Source organism: Bubalus kerabau, chromosome 8 (assembly GCF_029407905.1).
Source record: "Bubalus kerabau isolate K-KA32 ecotype Philippines breed swamp buffalo chromosome 8, PCC_UOA_SB_1v2, whole genome shotgun sequence".
NCBI lineage: Eukaryota > Metazoa > Chordata > Mammalia > Artiodactyla > Bovidae > Bubalus > Bubalus kerabau.
Window position 1 is genome coordinate 69,442,972 of NC_073631.1, and position 18,872 is coordinate 69,461,843.

The following is an 18,872-nucleotide window of genomic DNA, read 5'->3' on the forward strand; positions in this document are numbered from 1 at the left end:
CTCAAGTGAGCATCAGAGCCAGAGAAATGAAAACTTGTGTCTGTAGCTGTGGCTGTCTCCTCACCCGCAGGCTGGCGGGTTTGGGGAAGATGAATGACATCAGTAAATGTCCAGAGGTTGGGAAACAGAATTAGTAACCCTGCCAAGAGGATCAATAGTTTCTGCCTCCCTGTGACATCACTGCTCCAAAGCATAGCACACTCTGGCACCAGATGAAAAGTTCTATTTCTAGAAAATCCACAAAGTGCCATTGTCTTGATGATGAACTAACACACCAAGGTCATTGTATCTCCCAGCAGCTGCTCTGCCCAACTCCACATCTGTACAGCTCTCCCTGGGCAGCAGGCAGGACCGTCCCCGGGAGAGGAGGTCCAAGCGGCAAACAGCATTCCTAACTCAGTGTTTGTTGTCTTGTGTCAAAATTCTGTCTGGAATCGCCAACACTAGCTTTCAAATGGGACTTTCAAGAGCATGTGGCCAACTTTGTTTATGCTTTTCCAGAGCTAGAGAGTGTGGAGTCAGAGCAAGGTTTGAAATGCACCCCAGGGAGTCAGCTTTCATGCATTAAGTAAAGGTTTGGCCCGAGTTCTGAAGGGACTGGACCGCGTGGTTGGGCTGGATGAGCTCATTAGCACTGAGCTGGATGATGGCTCTGGCTCACTGATGGATAACAGACCTTTTTTCAAAATCCTGGGAGGTGGAGGTCGAGAAGATGCTTCTCACTCACCACAAGAAGGGTGCTGGTTTGTGTTTCCTTCACAACAAGAGCTTTACACCAAGCCACTCATATTCCCTCACTACAGGAGTCATTTGGGAGCTGACCAGAGTCAGAAATAGTCTTTGAAGGAAGGAGGAAATCAAGAGAACTGGAGAGTTTAGCTCTATCACCAAGTTTTGCCAAATCACCAACTTTCTTTTTGCCTTTTTTTTTTTTTGCTGCATGGCATGTGGGGCTTAGTTCCCTAATCAGGGATGGAACCTACGCCCGCTGCAGTGGAAGCATATATTCTTAAGTCCTGGAACGCCAGAAGTCTCCCAAATCACCAGTTTTAACCATACTGTAAAGAAAGCTACGAAATGGCATGGGTTCAATATAAATAACACTTTCCTACACAAATTTTCCTATGAGTTAAGACTACTTGCAAAGATGAAGGACATATTTCTGAAGTAGTAATGTTGTCTATTAAAGGACTGCATTACATCTCCATGTTAAATTTAGATGAAGTTTGAATGATAAAGGGCTTCCCTGGTGGCTCAGACGGTAAAGACATCTGACTTGCATTGAGGGATACCTGGGTTCAATCCCTGGGTCAGGAAGATCCTCTGGAGAAGGGAATGGCTACCCACTCCAGTGCATCTTTGAGTGAGATGTGTAGATGCTTGGTCAGGATTGTTGTGGCTAGGCAGATAATCATGTCACTGGATGGACTGGGATGAGATGTTAGTTGTTAGGAAAGGGTTACTGTAACGGCTATAGGCATATGTCGTGTGGGTTGATGGGAGCTGGGTAGGTGTGTGGATGCATAGGTACAAGCCGAGGTGGCTAGGCATGTTGCAGGGTGGGATTACGTGAGGCAAGTAGTGTGTGGCAGGGTGGGATGGAGCTAGGTAATTAGGCTGTGCTGTGGCAGATTGGGACATGTATTCTTGCCTGGGAAATCCCATGGACAGATGAGCCTGGTGGGCTATAGTCTATGGGGTGGCCAAGAATTGGATGCAACTGAGCGACTAACACTTTCACTTGAATGATACAGGGCCCAGTGGCAGGTGAGGTGGGAGAGGAGGGAGTGGAGGCCCATTGGGTGTGGTGGCAAAGCCAGACCTGGGTGCGGTGGGGGTGGGGGTGGGGGGGAAGTCCTCAGTAGGGGGCCCCTGGTCAAGTGCAAGTCCAACCTGAAATCCCATTGCAGAGCAACATCGGGGGAGGCTGTGTAGTCTGTGTCCCTTCAGTTGTTAGATTTCCATTTCTGATAACAGGGCCTAGGGGAGTCAGAAACTGTTAAACTGGACGTTTTCCAGACATGTTTTAAAGTTGATTCTCCTCAAGAGTTTGTGTTTTTATAGCGCCCTGCAGCCCAAGTGGCCTGTACCATTTCTCAGCAGAAGAAACTCAAGATTGAAAAGACCAAAGCTATGCAGGAATCAAGACTCACATCCAAATCCCCTCTTCTTCATCACCATGTGACACTGTCCCCTTGTCTTTCTGATCCCGTGCAGTTTCATGCTCCCTGGAGAATTCCTACCCTCAAAGGTTTGGTTTTGACTCAGCTCCTTCATCTGATGCCAGCATCATTCGGAAAACAGAAAAGCACGGCTCCAGGGATCCAGCACTGATTCTCTGGAGCCCCTCGACAGCGAGCATGCTCGCTGGGTCCCACAGGATCCCAGCCATGAGGGATTATGCAGGATACTGGGGACCTCAGAAGCAGGGAAAGCAGGTTTGGGGCACCAACATTTCTAGGGGATGTGATGTGACCGGCTTTTTTTCCCCACATTAGCGGAGGAAACAATGGCAGAGATCATCCAAACTAGCAAGTGAGACTCAAGAGTCGATGGAATTTGCCTTTGAAGTGTTTTCCAATCCGCACACCTGAGAAGTACGAGTGGTGCTGGGGTTACTGAGGGCGTGTGGGAAAGGGAAGTATTGGGAATTTGGTATTAGCAGATGCAAACTAGTATATAATAGAATGGGTAAACAAGGTCCTACGGTACAGCACAGGGAACTATATTTATTATCCTGGGATAAACCATAATGGAGAAGAATATGAAAAAGAATTTATATGTGTATTGTTGTTGTTGTTATTTAGTTGCTAAGTTGGGTCTGACTCTTTGGCCCCAAGGACTGCAGCACACCAGGCTTCCCTGTCCTTCACTGTCTCCCGGAGTTTACTCAAACTCTTGTCCATTGAGTCATATATGTGTGTGTGTATATAACTGAGTCATTTTGCTGTCAGCAGGAATGAAACACGATATTGTAAATCAACTATACTTCAATAAAATTTTTAAAAAGCAAACCTTGAGATACAGAAAGATTAAAAAAAGGAGGGATATCAATCATAACATCTACCTTTTGTTGGAAGGATTGTAGGAGCCTAAAGGAGCTTAGTACAGTGCCCAGTACTTAGAAAGGGCTTTATAAAGTTTGTTAAAATAAACTATCACACATAACAGTGCACACGGCTGGGGTAATATTCATTTAGAACTATTTGCTCGATAGGAGAATGATCGAAACCTCCTCGGGCTATTCCATACTCACAAAGGATGCAGCAACACTGGGGAGCCAGGTAACCTCAAACCTTGTCCACACCCAACAGAATCAAAGAACACCATTCTGAGATCTAGTGGTAGCAGCGAGATTGCTGTTAAAAGTGAAGTGAAGTGGCTCAGCCGTGTCCGACTCTTTGCAACCCCATGGACTGTAGCCTACCACGCTTCTCCGTCCATGGGATTTTCCAGGCAAGAGTACTGGAGTGGGTTGCCATTTCCTTCTCCAAGGGATCTTCCCGACCCAGGGATCGAACCTGGGTCTCATCACATTGTAGGCAGACGCTTTATCGTCTGAGCCGCCAGTGGTGGTAGCGAGACTGCTGTTAAGCCACTGCTATAATGTTTCTCAGGGCAGCAGGGGCTTCCACTATGCTTGTGACATGTTTTTTGTCCTTTCCACTAATCTTCCTCCTCAGGGAGGGGGTCCCAGCTCAGCCAAGTCACCCAGCAAAGGACAGCTGTCAATCCTATGACCGTGATGTGAGTTAGACCTAACGCAGTAGAAACAATTAAAAACCTGAACAGATGGAGAAATGGGGAGAGAGGGAAGGAAAGGACTTCCTGTTCCTTCTTGAGCTAAAAGGAAACCCTGGGGCAACTCTGGGAGCCACTGGGAAGCCCCAAGGCTCCCTGGTTTTGGCTTTGTCCTCCAGTGGTCTGTGACATTCTATGCTGCTACTGCATCTTGTGTCCTGGGGCTTCCAGGAGCCTCGACCAGTTTTTAGGGGCTCCCAAGTACCTTCTGGCCAGATGTCCTACAGATGTGCAAATCCTTCCCCACCCACCCCTGGTCTGTGCAGGCCTCAGGGAGCCTGACTTGAGACCTGCTGGGACCCGTCCTTGGCACCCAGAAGTTGGGTTGGAAGCAACAGGGCTTCACAAAGCCTGCCAGCTGATCACCAGAAAGGCCTGGGCTACCTCAGAACACAGAGCGGTCTTTCACCTTGCTCAGAACAAAATGAAATATGCCATCCATCTTCTCTCTGGCACTTCCCCAGCCCTTCTCAGAGGGAGCTAAATGCCACGCTTCATTGATCGGTCAATAAGTCGTGTTTATTGAGCTGACAGTGTGTACGTATGGGGGTGGGGGAGCTGCAGAGAAAGATGGATGAGAAAGGAAGAAAACCAACTGGGGTCAAATGCTAGAATTCATGTATAAAGAAGGGACTCTACACCTTTCCCTCCTATGCATAGCTGGGCTGCTTGCTTCTTTCCTGCCAGGCTGGGGGTCTGCTTTCTCGCCTTTCCCAAAGGCTCCACAAGGAAATGGGGGAGAGCCTCGCCAGCACTAGGAAATCCTTTCTTTATGTGGTGCTGACCTCTAGAGGCTTCCAATTAAAAAGCATCCCAAAGGACCAACTTTATTTTACAGCCTGTTTTTTACATCCTGCATAGTTGCCATATTTTCCTGGAAAACAAGGAGGAAATTTCTCTGCTCCTTTAAATGCTGCCTAATAGGAAATGCCAACTTTATTCTTTGACTGCCTAATTACAGCCTGCTCAGATTTTTAAGAACACCATTGCTTTTTGCTCCAGAAAAGGGAAAAAGGTAGGTTAGAAATTGGCAAAGTATTTCAAAGTTAGTATCTGCCTACTATGAAACTAAAAGGAAAAGCAGAGGGCCAGCTATTTGGGATGTATTTCCGGAGTTTCCAAAGTGATCAGGTGGCCAAACCCACTAAGGGAGACAGGAATGTTTGCTCCTCACCCATCACCCCAGTTCAGCAGGAGGGCACGGTGGTGGTGGGAAGGGGGCACGCTCTGCCAGCCCCTCCTGCACACGTGTGCCAGCCCACTGGCTCCAGTTCTGGTGCAGGGTACAAACACTGGGTTTTGCTTATTTTATTTCAACCCACTGACATCCACAATGAAAACTAGGGACATTGGGAGGTCCCACTTGGCCTGACTTTATTATGAAAACGAGATTCATTTCTAAAGGAAAGACTATTCTTTACATCCCTCAGCAAATCACCCCAAATTTCCCCATCTTGTTATAGGTTTTTATTCTGTTTTTAGTATTTATTTACTTGGCTGCACCAGGCCTTAGCTGTGGCTCAAAGCATCTTTGGTCCTCGTTGCTGCATATTGGTTCCTTACTTGTGGCACATGGGATTTTTTTTTTTTTTTTTTTAGTTGTGGCAAGAGAATTCTTAGTTGTAGTAAGCGAATTCTTAGTTGTAGTATGTGGGATTTAGTTCCTTGACCAGGTATTGAACCCAGGACCCCTGCATTGGGAGCACAGAGCCTGAGTTACTGCACCACCAGGGAAGTCCCCTATCCTGTATTGTTAATCACAAAAAGAAGGGACATGTAGGAAGGCAGGAGAAAGTATCCAGGAATGTCAGCACTGGAGCTAATACACATCTACTATTTTGGCTGGGGTCTTTCTTTTTTTGTTGTTTTATTATTAGTGCTTACTTTTTATAGTAGCTTTAGAATCACAGCCAATATGAGCAGAAGACAGAGATTTCCCATTGATCCCCGGTCTGCACACATGCGTCACTTCTCCCATTTCAACATCCCCCACATAGTGATGCATTTGAAGCCCACACTGACACACCTTATCACCCAGAGTCCATCATTTACATCAGAGTTCACTTGGTGGTGTATATTCTATGGGTTTGGACAGGTTTACAATTATATGGATTCACCATTACAGTATCACAGAGAAGTTTCCCTAAAAATCCCCTCTGCTCCAACTATTAATCCCTCTCTTTTGGACTCTTTATTTCTAAAAGGGACCTTAGAGAACACGGGTTCAAAATGGAGAAATAGTTTTGCCATTGTTGGTCGTCCAGCCCTGGTTTCCTGAGAAAGCACTTTGCTTATAAACTTTGTTTCCCTCCTGCCCTGATCTCAGTAGCCAAGACATGTCCCCACAACACTAGTGCCCGGACGGAACTTGCAAATGAATTCATACTCTTGTCTTTACAGATGAGGAAACAGAGATGGGGGCGGGGAGGTGACAAGCCTATGATCACACAGCCAGTCAGGGAGGAGACTGGGCTAGAGCCTTGTCCTAGGACAACCGAGTAGAGTCTCTGCTAAGGGAGCACTAGGCCCTGCACTCAGATAGACTTTTAAAAATGCAAACCTGCTACTCTATCTGTGAGGGACTTCCCTTGTGGTCCAGTGGCTAAAACTCTGAGCTCCTAATGCAGGGAGTCCAGGTTCGATCTCTGGTCAGGGAACTAGATCCCACGTGCCACAACTAAGATCCGATGCAGCCAAATAAATAAATATTAAAAACCAAAAGGTCTATCTGTGAGAGTGCTCAACCAACAGTAACAAGGGAATTATCTTGTAAGAAAGGCTTTGTCTGGGGAAGACCACATCGCTGCCACTACGTGAGGTCTGCAAGCTTGCACACTGCCCACCACTCAGTACACTCTCTAACAGCCATGTTAAAATGAAGAAGCACAAATTAAGTTACCCGAAACACATACATAAGCTTCTGGGCTGTGTCTATTTCAGGCAATCGCAAATCTAATTTAACAATCTATGGAGACCTATTCATTTGGGGAAAGAAACTTGCTCTTAAATAATGGGACTTATTACCAACTTCCAGATTTATCTTTAAATGCCACTGTTTCTGAAAAACAAGTGGGAGGAAAGTAGTGGGAAATAGTGTCCTGTCATCACAGAATGACCACAGGTTTCTAATTGGTGCCATAATGGATTCCTGATTAGGACAAGGGAAAAAAAAAAATCTAAGGTTTGAAGGAAGAGTGGAAAATTACTAAACACCAGCTGCAGCATCAGAATAGATTAATGTTTCCAAATACATCAATTATTAACATCTGAATCGTATCAGTGGTTGTTACAATCACGTCCTCACTCGCCCACTCCCACCCCAGCCAGGCCCCAACAATAGCGACCACAGAGCTGGCAGATGATCCCCAGTTCCCGTCCCGCTTCGGATCAAGTAAGGTGTCCTTTAGGACCAAACGTGGTGGAGACGGTAAACAAGAGGCACATGTCACCAGAGATCGGAAGGCTCTTTAATAGCAAGCTTATGGTAATTACATCGTTGGATGAGATCCTCACCCACAGGGGAGTGAGGAAGGAGCAGGTGTAGACAGGGTTCAGTTTGGGGTTTACACTGCTGAAGCATCTAACGAAGGGCAACAGTTTTTGGCAACCCATTTCACAGTTCTGTAATTTACAAGAGATTTCTTCGAAAAGAAATATAAAGGCAAAGAAAGCATACACACCCTGCATGAAACATTTCTCACCTAAAAAACAAAAGCCCCAAACCGTTCCTTGCTTTTGCTTCTTATGCGGATAGCTCAGCGCTGCTCTCTTACACAAGTGAAGACTGGTTCACAGATGGTTTCAGGTTTTCCCTAGAACTGACGGTTTACTCTCGCGTCTAAAACGCTGAGGAGATACAAAGCACTGCTCTGTATCTTATCTGCCTAGCTATCAGAAGGTATTTAAAGTAAAAACTGAATCTGAAGAAACAAAAACAAAAGGAAAAAACAGGCAAAGGCAGTTTTTACAAAGAACAGACCGTCAGCTTTCTCCGTGGTACTAAACAACTTGAACGCACAGTTCTCAGCAAATTAAATGTTCATTTGTGTGTGGCCTGGCACCTGCTTTTAACTACTTGTGCCTATTCAACCATACCGTGCTTTAAATGGACTTTGTACAACATGAAATGCTCACGGGTCCTCTGTTTTTGTAATCCAAATGTGAGTGATACCCAAATGTGAGTGATATCCAAATGTGATATAAAAGACAACACCTTATTTAACAACCTGCCCAATGAACATGAGCTTTAGCAATATATTTTACCACAGACACCACGTTGCCACGGATACCAGTGGCTACTGGCATTCTGGCAAGTCTGAGAATTAGTCTGCATAAAATCCAGAAGACTTCAGCCTTTCACCTCATACCTGGTATCACCAAGATAACTGATTATGTCTTTATGGAAGAGGATTTGTTTTTAATGCAAAACATTTGAGGCTTCTCTGGTACTCTGGAGACTAACCAATCAGGCAACAGCATCTCTTTGGAGTTAACACTCACTAGAGGGAAGCAGGATCTGGGATCCACTTGAGTTTCAATTGTGCTCTTTCTACAATCCGGAGGAGGTGGGCTCTGCCCTCTGGCCAGCGGGGACATTTCTGATACAGACCCTTCTCTGCAGCGGACAGCGAGGTCAATTTCGGTTCTCCTGCCTGCCAGGTGATCAGAGGCCCCTCTCACATCTGACAGCACTTTGGAAACAGGCTTCTCTGGCAGGTGGTTTAATGAGGAACAGAACTCCACCAATTTGCAGGCCATCCACTGTCTCCTTGGCTGGGGTGGGGGTGGATTTTTAAAGCCACAAAGCCACCCCCAACTCAGGACTTGCCTCTCAACAGGCAAGCAGTCCCTTATCAGGAAAGCAGGCCCCTGGTGAGATAGCCAGGAAAATAGTTCTCTTGTACTTTATAGAATAACTGCCGCTTGGCTTTATTTATTTAAGGAGTCAGACCCTAACTCTGTCATTCTATTGGACACTTCACTCCTCTCCTCCTTCCACAGGTTAAGTCCTGCCTACTCTTACGTGTCTTCACTCAAACCATGGGAAATCAGGTCTGTTCCTACCACAGCTTCCCCACCTGTACATTTTTATATGCAAGATTTCTAAAATATAAATTCTGACAATGCTCTAATATCGCAGCTCCCCTGGGTCCAAACACTTTGTGCTCTCATGAACCAGAAGCAGAATTTAGAGATGTACTTGTGCTGGGGAAAGGTTTCTGCTCCTATGTGGACACTGACTGTGAGAGCAGAGAGGTTTCACTGGCAGACACTGGAAACCTTGATTCTGGCCCCAGGACACAAGGAGAATTCCTAAATAAGAGACTTTTCATGTTCTAGGCATGGGGGGGAAAGCACTATGTGCTGCTGGGAGCCTGGAAGACTTGGGTGGACACTGGGGTCTCCAGGGTGATCACAGGGATACTATGGGGTCTCACCTCCCTCCAGAATCTGTTCTTCGACTCCCCAAAGTCTCTTCAGTATGATTATTAGGCAGGGCAAGTAACTGTGTCACTGTCAGAAAAAGGTTTCTGTGATTCACTCAAACCTGGGATCCAGGTTTTGTAATGTTATCACAGGCATGACTTCACAGTTAGCCCACAGTGATTGATAAGCAACCAACCATCCCCCTATCCACACACCCACCCACACTCACACACATGCCTGCGCATATATACTCAGTCACTTCCTATTACTTCTTTCTCTCTCCCTGGATGACATGGCAACAAAGTACTCATCTTTCACTATCTCCCAGGTATTCCTCATGTGAATTCCCCTTCTCAGTTAAACTTATTCTACTTCCAAAGACCCAGTCTGTCAGGGCACCAGGAAAACCCTTGCCTTCCACAGCAAAGCACACAAACTGGAATCAGTATGTTTTCCATGATCCTGGGGGCCCTCCTTCACCTTCTCACCCAAGGAACAGAATCTCATCAGCCCCTTAGCATCGGGGCCACAGACCACAGACCAACACAAACAAGATTCATAAGGTATTTCCTTTGCATTTCTTGAAGAGTTTCCTTGACTGTAGCTCTTGATACACACACACAATAAGACAGTTAAGGAAGGGCAGTGGTTCAAGCAGGAAGGCAAACACCACCTGCTTTAGGTGAGTGAAGTGACTGGCCCAAGGTCACGGGCAGAGTCAGGACTAAATCCAGGTCTCTCTCCTAACTCCTGGGTCTCCACTCCTCCCATGGTGCCACAGCGCCTCTCCGCTCAGTGTGTTTATATGTTTGTGAGAGTCTAGCCAGGGAACCGCTTCCATAATGAGAACCACAGGCTGCTGTGTCCCTGACCAGCCAGCTGAGGCTCCACAGTGAGCAAGCTCTAGTACCACCCGAACAGAGAATCCACAGCGCTGGTGGGTGTGTGCATGTGTACATGTGTGTCAGCGTGCACTGGAGCGGATACGCACAATCAGAGAAAACGAAGCTTTAGAGGAAACAATCTGATTCGCAAAGTTCTTTGGGGTTTTGTCACAAAAATAAGAAACACACAGCGATGTTCCCCCCAACCCCTGGGGGCAGAACAAAGACCAGATTTCTCCCCGGCATGGAATGGCTGAGTTTATCTCAGCTCAATTTTTATAAACAGAGAACATTTGCATAATAATACCAAAATGCATCTGGTCAAAGCCTAAACACTTTTTTCATAAAATACATTTTATATTAATGTCCATTCCATTTTTGAACATATGTAAATTTAGATTTTTAAGCCTCGAACTACAAAATTTCCAATTTACCTCTGAATGGAGCAAGCTAGTCAAGCATCTTCATTTTGGTGGCAGAAGTCATCCTTTCGGCCTACTGTGTGAAAATGGAGCTTATGGATCTGGGTGCTACCTATGGGGAGGTGCAATTTCAATCACCTGTGCTCAGGTACACAGCCAATCAGAACACGGGCATAAGAGCAAAGCATGGAGTCTGCTCACCCCACTGGATGAAACCTCAAGGTTTGTTTTGTTAACAGGCTACTCTGAAGGAAATTCATTTCACCTTAAGTTAACCTTTAATATGTCTTTCCAAGAAAAAAAAATCAAGACAAAACGTGGGCACTGAAGCACGGATGGAAACCGCTAAATTATTTTACCCGATGACTTAAAACTGCAGGACACCATTTTAACCACAAGCAGCTGTGCTCCTCACAGCACCAATCAATTAAACAGAAATTGTTGAGATAATCAAGTTTACACCGACATGCCTGGAAGATATACAAGACTCCCATGAGCTCTGTGGCCTCTACTGCTGCTTTCTTAATCTAAAACTTTGACAACCCAACAGGCACACATGTGCATGTTAACAACAGTTCCACCCCAGATGTTATGACTTGTCAAGTGTTGTAAAAGAGGCAGTCCGCATCTTTTATTAAAACCAGAGATGCAGAAGGGTCTAAGAAAAATGAATGTTTTAAATAATTCCATGTTAGCATTGCAAAGAGTTTCCCCACTCAGTGTTTGTGGCCAAAAGGTGCCAGCAGTGTTTCCAGTTATTATCACAGTTGTTCCTGTGAGTTGTCTGACTATTTTGATCATTAAAACTTCCCCACTGAACCAAGCTAACCCATGATTTAAAAAGTCCCACCTTCATATCACTTTATGACTTCATTGCAATTGAATTCTTCAAAGCACTTGATTACAATTTTTAAATAAATTACAGAGTGGGATCTTTTTCTTGACTTTTTTTGAAAGAATAAGAGATGAATTAAGGAAGTAAAGAAGGATTCCATCATATTAAAAAAAAATTTTTTTATCCTGGTTTATTTTCCTTTTAAATTCATCTATGGCTTCAAAGTTTAAGTGGCACTTGGAGTCGGGATGTTTTCATAATTTAATAAGTTGCCATCTTGTTATAAAGAGAGAAGGTAAATGTTTCATATGGGGGTGGCTTATAAACATTTTCAAGAAATCAATAATTTATGTCATCCCATTTATATTCTCCACTTTAAAAGTAGCTTTGGAATCAGCATGTTTTAAAATAATTGAACATGCAGGTAATGTTTCTACCTAACCATGAACCAGTTGCTCTATACCCAGGTAACTCAGTAATGGCAGAACACTTCAACAAAGGCTTCTTTGCTTCTCTTACCCTCTTAATCCAAAATTAAGTCATTCTCCTTTTCTGCCCGTGTATTTGCACTTGGGCAGTTTTAATGACTAGATATTAAAACTCATGCTTTATAAGCAAAACCTTCCACTTACACACACTTAAAAGGTACATTAAAAGTGCAGACTGCATTTCTTCTCTGCCATGCTTTCCCTCAATAATGTCACCTGTGATGACTCAACGCATATCCTTAATACATTCAGAGTTCTCGACATTCGAGTCAGCAAATGTTAGTTCTCCAACATAAACTCAAGAGAGAACAGTCAGCCACAGAATGGACTCTAAATTCAAACTGGCAAAGGCTACCGAGACAACTCCATAGAGACCCACTGAAACGGGAGTAAAATTCAGGTCACTTCTGAGCAAAGCTCATCCCAGATATTGTGTGGTCATTAAAAAGGTATTTCATATTAATTTGGATGCTGGGAGTCAGACGTCCTGTTTCGAAGTGCTAATGCAAAATGCTAACCCAGGAGCTCACGACCCCACCCTAGGTACACGGGGCTCACTCTCCTTCGAAGGCGGGAGCCCTTGGAAGTCTACTGCTGACTGACCCCCATCTGGGGGTGGTCCGCTTCTGGCTCCTCCTCTTCCACGTCTGCACTGTACTCCTCAAAAGCGTCGTCATCTGCATCCGGAAGCCCCAGTAACTACAGGGGAGAGAAGAGAAGCAGCTGTGAGTGCCAAGTGGCCAAAAGGCAGGAAGACAACCAAAGGCAGCTGATACAAATTCAACAGCACTGATGACAAGGGAGGCAAGGATACACAGTGGAGAAAAGACACTCTCTTCAATAAGTCGTGCTGAGAAAACTGGACAGCTCCATGTAGAAGAATGTAATTAGAACATTCTCTCACATCGTATACAAAAATAAACTCAAAACGGAGTAAAGATCTAAATGTAAGACCAGAAACCATAAAACTCCTAGAAGGAAACATAAGCATAACACTCTTTAACATAAATTGTAGCAATATTGTTTTGGATCTATCTCCTAAGGTAAAAGAAATAAAAGGAAAAACAAACAAATGGGACCTAATGGAACTTAAAAGCTTTTGCACAGCAAAGGAAACCACTGACAATACAGAAAGACAACCTACTGAATAGGAGAAATATTTGCAAATGATATGACTGATAAGGGGTTAATATTCAAAATACATGAACACCTCATACAACTCAATATCAAAAAAAAAAAAATCAAAAAATGGGCAGAAGACCTGAGATACAGATGGCCAACAGGCACATGAAAAGATGCTCAACACTGCTAATTATTAGAGAGATGAAAATCAAAACCACAATAATATCACTTCAAACTTCAGAATGGCTGTTACCAAAAAGTCTATAAATAGCAAATATTGGAGAGGATGTGGAGAAAAAGGAACCGTACTACACTGTTGGTGGGAATGTAAATTGGTGCAGCCACCACGGAAAACAGGATGGAGGTTCCTCAAAAAGCTCAAAATAGAACTACCATTCGACCCAGCAACTCCACTCCTGGGCATGTATCTGAAGAAAACAAAAATACTAACTCAAAAAGACACATGTACCCTAATGTACACAGCAGCATTATTCACAATAGCCAAGATACGGAAGTAACCTAAATGTCCACCAACAGATGACTGGATAAGGAAGACATGAGACACACACGCACACACGCACACGCACACACACACACACACACACACTGGAGTTATTACTCAGCCATGAAAAAGAATGAAATTCTGCCACTTGCAACAACATAGATAAACCTAGAGAGTATTTTGCTTAGTGAAGTAAGTCAGATAGAGAAAGACAAATACTCTGTTATCACTTATATGTGGAATCTAAAAAATCATATGAATGCATACAACAAAACAGAAAAAGACTCATAGAGAACAAACTTGTGGTGACCAGTAGGGAGAGGGAAGGAGAAAGGGGCAAAACAGGAGTAGGGGGTTCAGAGATACAATTACGTGTAAAGTAAATAAGCAACAAGAATATATTGTATAGCAGGGGGATTATAGTTATTGTTATGTAATAACTTAAATGGATACCTGAAACTAACAAAATGTTGTAAATAAACTATATTTCAATTAAAAAAAATTCAACAGCACTTAACAGGACTCAGTACAGCAGCTATGGATACCTCATGGAAGTCAACTCCCTTTGTAATTATTTTCATAAACTTATTTGATGGAAATGTCAATTGCTCAGTGGATTGGTGCTCACAGGGCTAGTAGGTTTTATCAGAGAGTCTAGAGAGTCTCTACTTTTAACTATCATCCACATATAATATTTACGCACACACATATCTGGGCTGTCAGCAGCAGTACAATGAAGAGTGCTGACTACCCCATCAAGATGTTAATATCTATTCCCCTCTATATCTTCTCCTATAAAAATGCATGATGTATTATTCGTAACACACATGTAAAAACACAGAAACTACTAAAACATTCAACAAAATGGTTAAAATAAATTATGGTGCATCCATAAAATGGAATCTTATATATCCACTTAGAGTAATATTTTTGAATTATCTAATGATATAAGAAAATGTACTGGACTTCCCTGGTGGTCCAGTGATTAAGAATCCATCTGCCAATGCAGGGGACACTGGTTCGATCCCTTGTCTGGGGAGATTCCACATGCCTCAGGGCAACGAAGTCCACAGGCCACAACCGCTGAGCCCGTGCTCTAGAGCCCGGTCCCACAGAAGAAGCCACCACAATGAGAAGCCCACATACTGCAACCAGAGAAAGCCCAGGCACAGCAATGAAGACCCAGCACGGCCAAAAATAAATAAAAATAATTTTAAAAAAATGTTCTCATGTGCATAAAAAGATGATGAAAATTACATTTTCATTATGATACAATTTTTTTTAAGTATATACAAATGCAAAGAAAAAAAGACTTCAATGAAATAAGCCCAAATTTTAAGAGCAGTCTTTTAGGCAATGTGATTATGGATAACTTTTTTTCCTTTTGATCTTTCTGTATTTTCCAAATGCTCTATAATTATCATCAGGGAAATTCACAATACACAGTACACATTTTCTTGAAGCACTGGCTGGTCCTGGGTTAGAAACTGTGAGTGCCCCTTGCTGGGTCGGTTCAATATGGATGAATGCTCTGGTGTGGGCAGGAAGCCATGGCTGTGGGCATCTTGGCCTTGTCTTGTGATCCAGGGCTGCCAATACTCAACTCTTTGATGAACCTTTCTCACATGTGGCCCCTTGGTTGATCATTTTCAGGCAAGGATAAACCATTTTCAGGCCACTTCACTGAATGGCCCTATGAGCCAAACACTAAATGCATTAGAACAAAGCAAGATGGACTGTTCTGTTGACTCTGCACTGCCTCCCAGCACCCTGCCATCCGCCCCTTTGCCATTCCCTCTCAAAGACTTCAAGGAGGAAAGGGTAAGCAGAGTCCTGACCAAAGTAACACCTTTACCCTGAAGTTCTCAGACCACAACTCTTTACAGGTCTCAGAGAGCCCTCTGAACATACTTGGGACAAAAATCATCTGCCAGGCATCATGGATCATATGATGCACAAGGTCTGCCAAGGCACCACAGCCAACTGCAGACATGAGCTCAGAAGGCTGCAGCTGTCTCAGAGACACTGCTGACTGCGGAGAAGGGCAGGGAGGGTACATCTTGTCTCCACAGTGTGCATCTATCTTGTATGTGCTGGGGAAAGAGAGAAGCCCCTTTCTCCTACCACTGTCTCCCTTCTGTATCTTAGTGGATGGAATAAAAGGTAAAGCTGCACTCCAAGGAGGGAAAAAAAGATGGTTGGTTACAATGAACACAGTTGACTAATATTTCGGTGTTCAGTTTCAAGAGCTGCTGGATGACACAGCAAGGTGAGAGTATCGAATGAACGGTACCACTGAAGTAGCTGATAAAACATAAACATTGTCACTGTGACCAAGAACTTCAGAGTCACCAAAATGCTAAACAAAGTCTCATGAATTCAGTAAGAAATGTAACTTCTCATTGTACTGAAGGGATGCTCCTTGAAAGAGGAATGGTCACTGGATTCCTTTTCAGTTAGCAAATCTGACTGGCTGCCTGGAGCCTTGGGTTCAGGACGATTCTGAGGCTCAGTGGGGAAGATCCTGTTCAGTCAGCAATGGCTGTCACAGGCACAGAAAGTGCAGCTGAGGCAGGCATCTATATATTGGCCATCTTGTCCTAAAGTGACATGCCATTGATTAGCCTCTGTCATTATACTTTACATAATTCACATGGACCCCAACTGTAGGTATCCCTTAATACTCACCCTCTCTTCAGCTTACGTTGGCTTATAGAAGAGGTTCCAGCAAGCCAAGCATGAAACCCTACCCCTCTCCTCTGCCCAGCTTCCCACCTTATCTTGTGTGTGAATCCAAAGCACAAAGGTCTAGGTCCAGAGCATCAGCCACACTGGGAAGCCCTTCTCTTTGGCAGGAAACATTCAGATGCTAATTTGAGAGCTCAACATCCCTATCCTTGGGCTTCCAGGAGTGCTAGTGGTAAAGAACTTGACTGCCAATGCAGGAGACGTAAGAGACACGGGTTCAATCCCTGGGTAGGGAAGATCCCTTGGAGGAAGGCATGGCAACCCACTCTGGTATTCTTGCCTGGAAAATCCCATGGATAGAGGAGCCTGGTGGGCTGCAGTCCATAGGGTTTGCAAAGTGTCATACATGCCTGAACCAACTTAGCACGCATGCATGTACCCCCATCCTTACATATAGAGAGAAAAGAAGTAGCTCTCAGTGGCTGTCAGGACATTTCAGGTACCTTAGTAAAGGGTCTGCAGATTCATTGAGAGGTTCTGTGGAAAAGGCACTGGACCCGGCAGCTGGAAGCCAGGGTTCTGGTTGGGGGAACCCACCTTTGCTGAGCCTCAGCGTCCTTCTCTGTAAAGGACAGCTGCTCTACTCCAGAGAAACTATGGAGATTAAATGAGAAAGTGAATGTGGCCATGGTCTGCAAACCATAGAGCCTCATATGAATCATCTGGTTACAAAGACAGTCTGTTTCTCATTTTAAAGCACAGCCAGTTCAGTGATTCAAGGGGACTAACGATGCATGAATAGCCTGTCTCCACCCTCTGCTTCTTCTCTCTTCTGCTGGGCTTGCTTCTAGACCCCCTCATGGCTAATCAGTCCTAGGAAGTATGATGAGAACTAAGAAACTCAATTCTATCAGCCTCTTCATTTGATTCCCAGGCTTCCATTCCAATGAACCAACCGATTCTGTCGTACTTCAGATTCAATCTAAGAGTTAATATTGGTTAGGCTACTGTCATAGGTACAGTGTAAGCAGCTTTCTGTACATGAATTCCATTCGTCTTCATAATAATCCTATGTGGTAGGTATTATCTCTCCTTTACAAAGAGATGTTGAGTAAATTTGCCCAGTGTTACCCAGGAAGCGTCAGAGGAGGATTCAAAACCAGGCCACTGGGTTGTAGACTTCACATAGTTAACCACCAGGCTACCCGGGAGATTCCCTTCCAGCTGTCCATGCCATTTCTATAGCTGGAGGCTTCAGTGTTTTCAACTGGGTAATAAACATTAAAAAATTCAATATGCAGTGTTAGCATCAACATTTATGAGTATGTACAATTTGGAAGCATGCAGAGAACGAAAAAAGCATAAGAGCAAGAAAGGACACCATACAGAATGTAATAATCTAGCATTCCCACCTCTGCCTCCACTCTCATCTATGGTAGATAAGTCTAACTTCTGGGTTACCAGAGGTGGGGGTGGGGTGGGGAGGGAGAACTAGGTGAAAACAATCACAAAGTACAAACTTTCAGTTATAAGTTATTAATAAATAAATACTAGGGATGTAATGTACATCATGGTAAATATAATTAAACATTGCTGCATGCTATATAAGGAAGTTGTTAAAACAGTAAATCCTAAGAGTTCTCACTACAAGAAAGAAAGGTTTTATTTTCTATTTCATTTTGTATCTATATAAGATGATGGATATTCATGAAACTTACTGTGATAATTATTTTTCATGATGTATGTCAAACCACTATGCTGTACACCATAAACTTATACAATGCTTTATGTCAATTACATCCCAATAAAACGGGGTGGGAAAAGAATAGATTGAAGAGCCAGACTGGAAAAAAAATAAATTTAATTACTGCATCCAAAATTTTAACAGTCAAGAAGACATATCAGAAACAGGAGTATAAACATATTGGGAAGAATCCTGAGTCCTTGCTTTAACTGCACCCACACATTCTTACAAGGAAAAAGACAGGCCAAGAAATCCTGTCAAGTATATTTAAATTACTCCTGATAGAATCACTCACTTTTATTTTAGTAAAATTTTTTCACTTTCCTGGAAAAAAATCTTTATGATTGCTCTGGACAACAATGATAACATTCCCAGGGTCTTGCTCCTTCGGAACTTTCTCTGAACACATAGGGACTACTGGAGTCCACCCATCCTAACAGGGTTGTACCTAATGGGCAGAGATGCCAATCCTTGAGAACTAAAGCTCTTTGGACCCATGAGAATATCGGTTATCTGCAAAACTAACTCCAGGTCTTTATAAAGGTGGTATAAAGTTTCGTCTAGTCAAGGCTATGGTTTTTCCTGTGGTCATGTATGGATGTGAGAGTTGGACCGTGAAGAAGGCTGAGCGCCGAAGAATTGATGCTTTTGAACTGTGGTGTTGGAGAAGACTCTTGAGAGTCCCTTGGACTGTAAGGAGATCCAACCAGTCCATTCTGAAGGAGATCAGCCCTGGGATTTCTTTGGAAGGAATGATGCTAAAGCTGAAACTCCAGTACTTTGGCCACCTCATGCGAAGAGTTGACTCATTGGAAAAGACTCTGATGCTGGGAGGGATTGGGGGCAGGAGGAGAAGGGGACAACAGAGGATGAGATGGCTGGATGGCATCACTGACTCGATGGATGTGAGTCTGAGTGAACTCCGGGAGTTAGTGATGGACAGGGAGGCCTGGCGTGCT

At 43.9% G+C, this 18,872-nt stretch overlaps 1 protein-coding gene across 1 annotated transcript in view; it reads right to left on the minus strand.

The window, feature by feature from the left end:
• Positions 1–10,800: 10,800 nt before the first annotated feature.
• Positions 10,801–18,872, minus strand: part of MTURN (maturin, neural progenitor differentiation regulator homolog) — a 29,573-nt gene continuing 21,501 nt past the window's right edge. The window contains exon 3 of the mRNA XM_055590502.1: positions 10,801–12,556. Within this exon, the coding sequence (XP_055446477.1) occupies positions 12,446–12,556 (111 nt within the window). The 3' untranslated portion in view covers positions 10,801–12,445. The remainder of the gene's footprint in view (positions 12,557–18,872) is intronic.